This window comes from Anticarsia gemmatalis, chromosome 8 (assembly GCF_050436995.1).
Source record: "Anticarsia gemmatalis isolate Benzon Research Colony breed Stoneville strain chromosome 8, ilAntGemm2 primary, whole genome shotgun sequence".
Taxonomy (NCBI): Eukaryota; Metazoa; Arthropoda; class Insecta; order Lepidoptera; family Erebidae; genus Anticarsia; species Anticarsia gemmatalis.
Window position 1 is genome coordinate 6084314 of NC_134752.1, and position 13839 is coordinate 6098152.

The 13839-nt window shown below is 34.2% G+C and overlaps 1 protein-coding gene across 2 annotated transcripts in view; it reads left to right on the forward strand.

Annotated features, from left to right (window-relative positions):
• LOC142974800 (uncharacterized) overlaps positions 1-13839 on the forward strand; it is a 61680-nt gene that overhangs the window by 8144 nt on the left and 39697 nt on the right. Inside the window, exons 1-2 of one of the 2 annotated variants that reach the window (XM_076117324.1) lie at positions 635-752; positions 3547-3650. In XM_076117324.1, coding sequence (XP_075973439.1) covers positions 651-752; positions 3547-3650 — 206 coding nt within the window. In that variant the 5' untranslated portion in view covers positions 635-650. Of the gene's footprint in view, positions 1-634; positions 753-3546; positions 3651-13839 lie in introns of those variants that run through there. The other variant, XM_076117323.1, reaches the window with a different exon arrangement.

Consider the following 13839-nt stretch of genomic DNA (forward strand, 5'->3'; position numbering starts at 1 on the left):
GAAAATTAATCTATTTCGTCTCTACAGTTGCAAATACATAATATAGGAAGCAAAATGGGTGTAGTCTTAAATTGTAAGTAATAAGTAAAATTTGGTTTATAATAATTATCTTGGTCGTACGACGTCATGGAAGCAGGAGGCGTATGCGCCGTCAAAGAGAGGAAACTCTATATTTGCGTAATTAGACATACAACGTATAGCTGGAATAGATTCAGTTCGCCGCAGTTATTCTGTACTGTCGACGTGTGAATTGTCGTTTGTAGGAAAATATAAAATAAAATATTAGGACGTCGCGACCTTTTACACCACAAGGCCCGTCCGTCTAGTCGCAGAATACTTTTTGTATACGCTTAACATCCAGTGCTCTAGGTTTTTTTTATTTATCTATGCTCTCAAGGTATTCAGTGCGAGACAATAATGAAAAAGAAGACATCAACGACAGCGTATTAAAACTCTTTAATCACAGTCTCTTCAGAGTATTCTTTTAAAAATAATATATCCAAATCTGTCAAAGACGTTATTACAAGCGTAAATAAAATACCATTATATTATTATTTTACTTAATATTAAGGAAAAATAAGTCAATGCCGTTAAGTGTTGTTGTTATAGAGTATTATTGTCACAAGTTGTGTCCGTGGTTGCGGTCAGTGATGGGTCAGAACCTAAGTGGATGGACTGGACGTATTGTTGCGTATTTAGTCAGTGTTACTTGTTTTATTTATATTTCTTCGTCTTATTGTAAAGGAGATATGGTGAGTTGGAACTGCTTTATACGAAGATATTTGGTTACATTCAAGAACAATGTTCTTATCCATAGGGCTAAGATCTTTCTTTGACCGGGTTTCAGACTTCTTAGAACTTACTTGATGTATTAAGGTTGCATTTGAAATTCTATTATTATTCGGTTAACCTAGGTCTTCTTTTCCTTATTTTATTGAGATAAATGATAAAATAATATGCATTTCGTTTTAATTTTACATATTACCTACTGTAATAATTATGGTAGATCAGATTCCTGATAGACGAAACTGACAATAATTCTTTTATGTGTAAGTGTAACTAAGAATATTTAGTTCCTTCAACCGGGTAGAAAATATTTTTGTTAAACGTCCTATGGTAGTAAAGAAAACGGAAAAGATAACGGGCATGCGAGTAGCGTCGCGGGCGACAGCTAGTCACAAATAAAATACGCAACGTGTACGTTTCGAATTTACATGTAAATGTGAAATTATTCTTATGTTAGACGGTTATACAGATTTACATATACAATTATGATATTTTCTCCAGTTATCTTTTCACGATTGAGGTTATTGAACTTTTTATAAAGTAATTTTATATACGCCTACATAAAACGTGTTGGTTATTACAAGGACATGAATAAAGGAAAAACATTTTCTTTCATTTTAGATGATTATACATGAGATCATTAGTACTATTGTTGTATAAAATGAAAATTAGGTACTTATTACAAGATTTTATAAAATAATAATGAAAAACACCGGCGAAACGTTCTAAAAAGGTTTCTTTTCTCATTTAGAGGTTTTAAGAATGAAATGTTTATGGAATGTAAATAGTGAATACGGTTAGGTCGCAAGATAAAATTCGGATATCATCCGTAAGCCGGGTTGGTGCCGCGTGAAAACCCGCCGGGATGCCAACGTCATACTCGATAAGTTTCAGCGACGAATAAAAATTCCTCGAGAATCCAAGCGCCCAACCTTTCTATCAAAAAGGATGAAACTAGCCTCAGTTTCTATTAGGCAAAACGCTCGGACGCCACATCCCACGCTCGCGTGCTTGCAATACGATTACACTTTGTATAAATATGTAAATTTTCCGCTTATAAATTGTTCGGAAGTAGGTGTAAATTTTGTGTGTCGTTTAAAAATAGGCCAACAATATACAAGTATATCAATTCTCCTGCCGAAATCGTTTCCATTAATTAATATGACCCATCGAAAATGTTTGTTGTTTCGTTAACGCAATATCAAATGACATCATTAGTGATAATAATACAGATACATTTCTACCGTTTGTAAATACGTTTATTTTGTTGTTGATTAATATGTGTCGAATGTTTTCTTAGTAATACATTTCGGTACTGACTAATTATGTTTTGTATAATTGGCATGTAGATATACATTCGTCAGTGATAAACAACGTTTACAGTCAAGGAAACAATATCTAATGCATATGTCACGCTATAACTAAAATCGATGTCGACATTGGAGCGTAATATATAATTATATAAACTACCCTTCGTGTCAACGAAATTGAATGTAAATGCTATAATCTTGTAGATATAGATTTTAAAACATACAAAGTATTCTGTAATTAAATGAGCAATCATAGTTTGCGATCGATGTATCGTAAAATTAGTATTTAATGCTTTTACATTTGTTCTATGTTGGGGTCACGAACGGGTATATCGATTTGTTAATTAGACCATTTTCGTTGTCGATATCATGCCCATCTACGTTTATGTGTACATGTGTGTAAGAGACTGTCATTTGGCTTCACGGCCGTTCAACCGCGATTAGCTTTGATTATGTTATTATTATCGAAACCCGACAAAAGCAACTAACTAGAATGTAGGATTTTCATGAGTTGTGGCTCAGAAAGTTTGCTCGTGTCAGAGGTATGGCACTGTCAAAACTATCGGAAAGTTGGTTATTATTATATTGTGCGCGTATCTAGAATATGAATTATAGAGAAAAACTTAGGTATAGTTGATCTTTCCAAATTCCTATTCGAAAATGTACATTTTTAATGTCTATAATTTTTCAACGCGTGTTCTAGGCCTATAAAGAATCGATATATAGTTTAAATAAATATTTTTATCTTTATATCTTTATCTTTAAATAAATTATTTCTATACTCTACTCTATTTCTATATTATTTCTCTATTATTCTATACTAAAGACATGACGTATGCGTCTCTTCAATTTCGTCTCTTGAACTGTATTTATCATAAATTCATCCATTTAATTTCAAAGATTGTCTTCAACAAGAAAAGGTATCAAATGTCTAAAATCGATACTTAGTAGGTACCTAGAGTCTGGCATAAATTACAATATTGTTACATAAGTCCCTAGATTATGCGTTATAATTTGAATACATTAACCAACGCTTATTGTAGTAACTTTGCCTTGTGCAGATTTTGTTTCGTTAGTGACGGTTGCCTCTTTGTAGGTTTAAGTGTTCCTGTACTTGGGACATCTTAGAAACTTAGTAGGTATCGTTAGTTTACGACAGGTGCTGAGACTTTGAGTAAGTACTCAATCATTACTACACTACGCAACTGATCGCAAGTTAAACAGCAGTACGTTGGACTCAGTATACTTTTATCTGGCGTAGGAAGTAAATCATATTCTCTTGTTAGTTATATGTAGTACAAAACAAGCAACTGAGGGAACTGGAGGTCTACAGTTCCTTGCACTCAGGTGGGATGAGTCACAGCATTTAATTCGTCAAAAATATAAAATATACTCCTATTGACTGGTAGAGAGACAGGATGTTCTTATTAAAATCATGTTTTGTCCACAGGGATGGGAAGGGCGGACGGAAAACGGTGGCGGGGAGAACGGGGAACCACCACCGCCAGCCCATGCGCCGCTCGACGCTGTGTGGCAGCCAGTCTCAGGCACTAGGTAAGTTCTTGTTACAAGTCACTTAAAATATATCCTGGATAAGATACAATACAAGAAATTATATAATCTTGAAGAAGAAGATCTTGTATGTCAAGATGTATGGATGTGGCTAAAACAAGTTAAGTTTGTAAAGACCATAGCAAGTAGCGTTCTTTGGTCTCTACCTACCGCGATATGTAATGATACAAGATTCATTATGAACAAAAAATATCATAAATTGTGATTGATTGCGACTTATTCCGAAACTAATTTCGATGTTTAAAATAACATCGGATCCAATATTTTTTATTAAGCAATATAAATATTTTACATGATACCAGGGGGGTTCCACTCCGCAGAGTAGGTATGATCGGCCGCCGGGCCGCATGTGCGGCCTATCTCAGTAGGTTGCCACTCGGCGCGCTCGCTGGCCGCGTCGCGCGATTTAGTGCTAGCTACACTTATCTATTTTCTTAATCTGTTTTCTGTTTAAATAGAAAAAAATGGCAACTAAACAACAAAAATCCCGCAAAAAAGCTAAAAGATACTGTAGTGTTTATGGGCGCATGAACAAAGACAATACGGAATCGAAAATATCATAATAATATAATAAATATATAAATATCATTTTTTAATGTCGTCGGCGCAATCCACGGAATACCTATTAAAAAAGTGGCGGCGGCCAATCGTTTGTTCTATTCGCTTCTTCGATTTTACCTATAGTAAAGTTATGTAGATACCTATATTTATTTAATTGCCAGACAGCAATACAATAATTATAATTTTATTTTATAATGGTTAATGGGTTTTTCAGAAACTATTAGGAACAGATTAACATGTTTTGAAGTATTGTATTTGCATAGGTACACACTGTTCTCTTTATTGATTTATTTTAATATTTATATCGACTAGTGATAACCCTGTGTTCCGGCGGTGAAACCGGAGACGCGCGGCGACACTCAATGGAGTATGAACGCTCGCGCAGCGCGATAAGTTTCAATTTCGTGTGGCAGTCGTTAGTGTAGGTAATTTTTTATGCCTAAACTTCACTTTTGTTCAGAAGTGGACCTTCTGTACGGTAGTACTATTACTTATTCTGTGATGATACTCTGATGTTTCGAATTGCCAGCCAAAATATATTTCAATAAATTGGAAATAAATTCTGTCAAAGAATTTGATTGTATATTTGATGAAATAAGTGCCATTCCTGAAAATGCTGACAAATATTGGTCAGTGTTAAATAATTCAAAAATGCTTTGGAAATGTTAGTGCGTGGGTGTTGTTTGTTGCGCCCGTATGTGCGGAATTCCTTTGTCCTCTCGTGTATACGACAACATATTTTAAAATATGTTACCTTTAAAAAATAAAAATAGGTATATTAATTTAAAAACAGTTTCGGCTCATTACCGTTCTTAAAAATATATCAATAACTGCGTTGTGTGTTAAAATGTTATTGAAAATAATTTAGGTACTCATTCTGACGGATTAAAAATAAGATAAACTAGTCTATTTTGTCCTATTTCCACCTAATTATATCGTATTTTTTGTATTCTCAGCAAAAATTTAAAAAAAATCGACTATATATGATGGCATCAATCCACAGAAAACTTTATCCCTTGTAAAGCATTCACTAAAACCATTAATTGTAGGCATTAAAATATTCATTAATACGACATAATTATTATGAAACGTAATAAACAGCCAGGATGTAAATGCCTTTCTGTATAATTAGAGGTTTTGTCACGTATCGTTGTCCTTCATCGTTTTACTTTTCCTAGCTATTAAAATACTATTATTGTAGTAAAAAGCACTTACAGCCTCGTGTTACTAATGAGTTTGGCGATTTAACTTGCATTGTTCTGTTTTTGAGGGAAAATGTTTCTACATAAATTGTTATTGTGGATTAGAGGATTAAAAAGTTTGCATACTAAAAGGACATTAGGCTTACGATTGGTGTCAGCACTTTCATATTAGTATTTATTTATTAACATAAAATATTTTGTTTGATTTGTTCATTATTGTTTTATCTGTCAGATAAACCAGCACTTATCTATAAATAGTTTGATGGTAGTAATATTGACAATATCTGTTTATCGATTATACTATACTTACTATAGTTGTTACTATAGTGAAGTCAAGTTTATGAAAACCTTATATCTCTTCAATATCCCACTCGTTTAACTAACTTATCGGAAGGTAGTTCAACCGGGCCGTTAATCTCATAAAAACGATTAACTACGATTTCCTGTTAAGCCTCCAGAAGCTGTCGGGAATACATTATATTACCTTTTAAACCATTTGTTAGTGTGTACATAGGTGTTACATTAGTATGTTGTATAGAAAACACATATAAACAATTGCTGTCATTTGAGAAATAGATTAGAGCGAATTTATAATCTTACATTTCAATTTATTGTTACGAATTACTAGAAAATAAATCTTTATTTTAGTATCAAAATAAAACAGAGTTTCTACGTTGATCATATTTCAAATCCACGTACTAATTTAATACATTATTTAGAAGCAATTGTCAAATTAGCGCTACAGTCCTACAGGGACTGTATGTTTCTATAACTGAATAGAGTAAAAGGTATACCTACTTTTACGGGCGGGAACTGTCTGAAATAAATTACTCTATCTGCTCCCGTGGGCGCTTTAAAAAGGGGCCTAATCTTGACAATTATACCGATATCCTTCCCAAGCCGCTAATTATGCTAAACTAGGGGAGAACTGATGTTTGACAACGGGTTGTTTTTGTCGCTCCTTGTGACTTACACACGCTGCCGATGTTGGTATAGATGAAGGTAGCATATATCTACTAACATTTGATGCCATGTATCACTTTAGCTTACAGTCTCCACCATGATAATGTTTTATGCGAGTTTGACTTGCACTGGAAATCACTTTCTTAGTACTTTTGGAGTAGGTACCTACGCTGTAGAACTATTTTCTATATTATAAATAAAATTTTCATTTCATCAAAGTCGCAGAACTGTAACTTTCTCCAGATATTTGATATTCAAAATTTTTTATCAATTTGGTTATTTCCTTTTACTTAACACATTTTCATACCAATTAATTTGCTTCTGACCACCATTCACTACTGGCAGTTAATGTCTTCTTTTTATAACAGTTTTCTGCACCTGTTCTAGCTACATCCCTGTATTGTATATCAATTATGAATAATTACAACACTATGACACTAACGCGATATAACGGGGGCACGTAGAGCATAATATTAATAAGGCTTTGGCTTCAATTGCTATATCATAATTTATACCTAAATCCCAAGGCGGGTCGTAAGCTAAATACCGGAGCAACCGCCAAGTTAAGACAGCCTGCATTTGCGTATTCTATATCCCTCGGAAACATTGTACTTTTCAATACAATATATCATCACATGTTTGTAGTTTCCTACATATTTATTTAGATTAAAATGTTATATAACATCTCTCTACTCTGCTCCCAAGGTATTTCGTGTCAGCATTATATTTATGCTTTCTTTAGCCCTTCTCATGCTTTTATAGAAACCCTTCATTTCCCTCACAAAACGTATTTCAATGAATTGCTTTGTGATTATTGTTTAGATATTCTAAGGCTTCGTTCCTTTAGTGAATATTTTGTAACAAAAATCCATTTCTATTTCAAAATACTCCATTTTCATCTATTGCATATTGGAAAAGCTGAGAACAAAACAACGATTCAGTATTCCCTGATAGATAGTGCTCGGAGTAAACAACGCAGCCAGGCTATCTCCGGATAGTGAGAGCCTCCTACATAAAGGATTAGCTCGTGATTGCATTAGACTGAGACAAATAGGAGGGAAGGGAGACCTCCCCCAGGGACACTACAATGTAGGCTGTAATAACTATAATAACAACTACGAAATTACATAGAGCTAGGCTGTGTTTTCTTTGTTAATATAACTTTCTAATTATATATCCTTTTTGATTTAGTTTTTGTTTGATACGTTATAAATCGTGGTATAATTTTTTGTTACGACTTTGAAAGTTATATTACACATACACATTACTACTAATTAATGAATTATTTTATTAGTTCTAAGAAGAGGAATTAGTAGTCCTTTGTGATCTGTATTTATCTTACCTTATCTTTTCGCTTTTAATGAATACGTTACATAAGTAATGAGACTAGTTCTATCAAAGCTCTGAGGGCACAAGTCAGAAGTCGTCAAGCAAAAATATAGCGGGGGTAAACCCGTTTTATGCCTGCTAGGCCATTAACTAATTATATCAAAGTGCCACGTAGCACGTGGGGGTTGATAACACATTACGTACCAAAGGACTTGACGGCAATTCATTACCATGCACGCTTGAAAAAGTGTTGAATATGAAAATATTACGTGTACATTAATCAAATGAAAATATGCGCAAATAACTGTTTATTACTGTTCTATTTTGGTAACTATCACTGAAATAGAAATGTCACGCATTGTACCCTGCGGGCTAGATAACGTTGTTGTATTATTATTCATTCAGTTAAGTTGTTTGGTCTCATGTGATAGGGGTAGGCTTATTGCCGTTTATCGTGGACAAGTTACAAACTAATGGAAAACTCCATTAACACTTTTCCTGGAAGAAATCGAATATAGAAAGTTGACGCCCGGTAGTCACGGTGGCGACAATTTCGTGCAATTTTATATGAAGGGCATGAATCACTTGTAATATAGTTAGGTTGATTAAAGGGCACTGGACGTCGAACGAAATTGCGTAAAAGTGTGTATATAGATAACTAGTGTACTGGGCTTTCAGACATGACGTCAGTCGGTAAGTCTGTAGGTGGGACTATTGAACTTAGTTGTCTGGTTGTGTGTTGCGTTCTATTCGATTGTTTGATGGCTCACGTTGTTATGTCCGTAGAGGGAGTCAAAGGAGCTCTGTATATTATGGTTTAACCTATGACTCACAAGAAACTAGGTTAAGAAGTGTAATTCAAATATATTTTGAACAAACAGGATAATTCAAATTGAAATAATTGGACAATAATTATTATGTCAGCTTTACCACACAATTTATGATCTTATTATTACTATAAATAACACACAATTAAGTTAGACTATATCGCTGATTGTTGGGAACTCCTCGCATCGCTCGATTTACTTGCGTCATATTTGAGTAATAGGATTCAACGAGTAGATATCAATGGTGTAAGGTCTTCAGGTTCAGCTGTTTCTCTCGGCGTGCCTCAGGGTTCGATACTCGGTCCGTTTCTTTTTCTCGTATATATAAACGATCTCCCCTTTCAGGTGCAGGAGTTATGTGATATTATATTATTTGCAGATGACACTTCACTCAATTTTAAAGTAGATCGTTCGAAGTCTTGTTTTATTGATATCAATAGTATTCTTGAACAGGTCCACAACTGGTTCACTTGTAATAATCTGTTATTAAATTCTAACAAAACTAAGTGCATTAGGTTCACTATGCCCAACGCGAGGAATTTAGGTACTAACACAGTCGTAAATGGGCAAACTATCGATTTGGTAGATTCGGCAACTTTTTTAGGTATCAGTCTGGATAGCAAGCTCCAATGGGGCACTCAAATAGCGCATCTCTCGGGGAGACTCAGCTCCGCCGCGTACGCAATCAGAAAAGTAAGACAGTTTGCTGGTGTGGATGCGGCAAGACTGGTTTACTTTAGTTATTTTCACAGCGTCATGTCTTACGGTATATTACTGTGGGGTAAGGCTGCTGATATAGATGTTATTTTTGTCCTTCAAAAAAGAGCTATCCGTGCAATTTATAGTTTAGGAGCGCGAGACTCCTTGAGAGAGCTTTTTGGGCAGATAGGGATACTGACGGTGTCATCACAGTATGTGCTTGCAAACTTGTTGTATATAAAACAAAATTTAGGGACTTTCGCAACAAATAGCGATAGACACAATTACAACACTAGAAACAGACACAAATTAGTAGGTCCCCATCATCGTTTACACAAGGTGCACAATTCGTTTGTAGGTCTCGGCATTCGTTTCTTCAACAAGCTTCCAAAGCACATCATGGATTTACCCCTGCCAAAATTCAAAGTTGCTGTTAAGGAACATCTCGTTAGGAAAGCTTATTACAGAATTGATGAGTATCTAAACGACAATAGCTCTTGGGATTAGTCGCTCGCTTGATTAGGATTCTTTGAAATTAGGGAACTTTGCTATAAATTGTATAAACTCAGTAGCAGTAGGTCTAAATATTGTAAAATATGGGCAATTAATGATGCAAATAGGTGATGTTACGTACAATTTGATGTTATTCATAAAACTGTCACTTTTTTCTTTTATAATGTTCACAACCAGTGTGCTCACTTGCTGCCCATATTCTTATTATCACATGCTAGTAGGTGCTCCCAACATACGGTATGATCAGAGACTAATAAATAACCTAGCTATGTTCATTTAACTTAATTGACGTTTAGTCTATATCGCTGATTGTTGGCAGCTCCTCGCATGATCAATTATTGTATCAACCACATTGTAAAACTTTTTGGCGATTAAAAAGAGTGGCCGTGAGTTTCTCGCTAGCTCTTCTCATAAGGCTCTACCCCCTTTCCGAGCTAGTGGTAGATTCAGTAATTGTAACGACTATCATAAGTGTCAATATTTGACCTAAATGAATAAATGATTTGATTTTGATTTTGATTTTGATTATCAATTATTACATCAACCACATTTTAAATCTTTTGGCGATTGAAAAGAGTGGCCGTGAGTTTCTTGCTCCTCCCCCTTTCCAAGCTAGTGGTAGATTCAGTAATTGTAACGACTATCGTAAGTGTCAATATTTGACCGAAGTGAATAAATGATTTGATTTTAATTTATTCTAATAATAATTATTCATTCAATGCTTTTTGGAACAAACTTGCAAAAAGCATTGAATGACTGTGCAAGATTCAAATGACAAAGTCATTTTGTTCATAGGATTAATTGTCAATTATGCGATAAAGTTATCAGAAGATAAATCGCGAAAGTGATATATGATACTGATAAATTTTGAACATGTTTCATTAATTTCGGCAGTGAAATCTAATATCACTTACCTCTGGTAAAGTCGAAGTTATACTTTTTTACGTAATTTGATTAAGATACGTACCTACGTTAGATATATTAACGATGTAAAAAATACTAAAAAAAATGTTAATTTCGTAGGAAGATCAATAAATAATTCTTGCCAATAAAGAAGTGGTTTATCCTTGTCTTCAAATGAGCAGAACTATTTTAACCTTAAAATAACATTGCTTTAACAAACAATCCCTTTAACAAACAAGTTTTCAGCAATCGCTAAATGAGCCATTCGTTGCCAACTACACTTGCATATAAAAGTACCCTTTATATTTCAAACGTCCTTGATTCGCAGAATTCTTTTTACGAGACATTCGAGAGTATAAGTGGCCGTTTGTCTTTCATCTCCATATATTGTTTACGAAAATCATGTTGCTAAAACAACTCGAGACGGAACGTAAAGAGAAGGGCTTAAAATATCACGAATAAAACCTCCCCGTCCCATATGGGACAGTTTTGGACAAGTGCCAAAAGCAAACTCTACCAACATTGGCCGTTTTATTTTTCAACATTATTTATCTAAATATTGGTTTAAAAATATATCGAGCTGCAACTTGATTTCAATTGGGAATACTGCATAGGATCATCTGGTAGCTGCATGTTTTTTATAAACCAATAAGGATGCCTGTAATATAAAATGTTAATAGTATCTTTTAAGTTAATGTTAAGTTTAGATAACATATAATTATTTACTACTCAGCACCGTGATGTAAGAAAACCACTATTATTACGTTTTCCTCACGAAATATCGTACACAAAAAAGATTATTAGAAAATAAATATTCGTATTCGAACAACAAAAAAGAAATAGAGCTTTAATACTAACATAATAAATATAAATTAAAACAAAAACTATGATAACTCAATTAAACTACATAGTAGAGTAACTACTTTCCCACGCACTTTCCGTTGGCATACCTACAACCGTTCCGTTACTATTCACAAGTAATAAATCATTTGTTATGTAATTGTGTGGAAAATAGCGCCTTTATTAGAATCAATAATGAAACCGGCTTTTGTTGGCTTTTATGGATGGAGGTATTCATGTATTTGCTATTTATAGTACTTTTGCTTGCAGTCACGCTCGCATCGATAGTGTTAATTTATTTTATTTCTTTCATTTGTTTTATTCTATAAACTTTATCATCAGTTCATAAAAGGATTATGTTGTTACAGTGATTTTTTTTTAGATTTCGGACAATTTCTTTATTTGTGTGAAACTATATTGCAGATGCTTAATTGATCTGCTGACTTATATAGATAAATACTCTGACTTATATAAATAGTTACCGTAACTTGAAATGAATAAGTTTATCCTAGCTTTTATTCATAATTTAATATCTTCACGTAATGATGTAACCTACTTTCTGTATACAAAATAAATTGTGATAGCGGGAACCGCAAATGGTGTATATGAAAACCGCCTATTTAAACTAGATTCAAAACCCAGCAACTTTTTGTTCGAAACAAAACTCGGTCACGTAATAAAATGTTAAGCGAAATAAAGAGTCGTTGTGACACATTAAATACCGCGACGGAAATAGAAATACCTTCTCTTGAGCGCTTTTCATTCGTGATTCCACATTTCATTTCCCAAATCCAGTAAAGGCTGTATTCACATCGGCTGGGTTTCCGTATTTTCGCGGGCAACCTGCAATTGATGCGCGAATTTATGACCACAGTAAAAATGTACAGAAGGCTCTAGGTACATATTATATTCGGGTATTGGTGCTGAACACGCGTTTGTTTACCCCATACATTAGATGAGATTACGTGTCCTAAATACACGTCGTATGAAACAGCCCTTACTGCCGTTTGTTAGCCCATAGGTATGTAGGCGCGTATTGTGCGCCCCTGTATTATGAACACGTGGCTCGAAATGTTTTTCAGAATATGTTTTCTCACTCAACCTAGTAGGAAATGGGTTGAGCGCTGAAAGAAAAGAAGTACGTATATTTTTGTTTTATTTTAATATAGTTCAGAACAAAGGGTGTTGGAGTTTCGTTTGTGTAGATGTGCTTTGAGAAGTTAGTCGTGTTTTGATTACGATGTAGATAAATACAAACTTGGAGGGCATTTTAATGAGATTACGAGATAATTAGCGATGCTTTAGTAGGCTTCTTGGTGTCTAATGTTTCTTAAGGATGACGTCAAAGTGAGCCTTAAAGATAATAATATATTCGACCAATTTGGGTCAAAGTACTTGTTGAATTTAAGGAGCGTTTCCACCTTTAACATTTCAGGGCTCATAATCTGTAACACCCGGGACTTCCGATTCTTTTATGACTACCCATTAAAATTCAAAGCAGTACTTACATTAACTGGCCTACTTCAGACTCAAACGTTTCAAATAATAATAATATGCTCTTTGTATTTCAGTTTTATTTAACCCTTCTGGGTATTTTGGGTTTAAGCTCCAATCATTTGATTTGAATCCTCAATCATGTCGACATAAAATGTTACGATTTGTTTTTACGTCTATAGCGTTTTATGATTGAAAATATCGTCACTTACCAACGATTTGTTTGAAATAAATTAGTGGGAATATAAAACCCTAACCATATTATTTTATAATGCTTCGTCGTTTTATAAGCAAATGCACAAAAGAAAACGATAAATACATCGGCATAATTCACAAAGAAAATATCGGAAAAGGTTAGAAGAAAAAAAGTGAAGTGTTTTTCTAGATGAGTTCAACGGAAGCAATTGCAGCACGAGTTGAGTCGAGGGGTTCGATGAGTGTCATCGGGAGCGCTAAGAACCCTCGGAGGCTACGCCCCGGCCGCCAGCTTCTGCTCAGTTTTATATGAATTTTTAAATATTTTCCACAAAACTTTTGCTTCTGCAGTTCAAAAGTTCGATTGGGGGAAGCGTTTTGAAATTTACCGAGCGATCTTTTTGTTCGTTTTAAAGGTTAATCAGTAAGCAGTGTTTTGGTTAGGTAAGAGCAATTTAAAAGTTAATCAGTTTATTTAATAAACTTAGTCGTTACTTCGATAGTCGTTCGATTAAAATGTTTGTTATAATAAATTTTAATAAATATTAATTACTGTGGAACTAACAAATGTATTAATCGTAATTGCTCCGGAAGCATTAGATTAATTGGTACAATATTTTGGTAGGTACTGAAGTGGTATTGTTG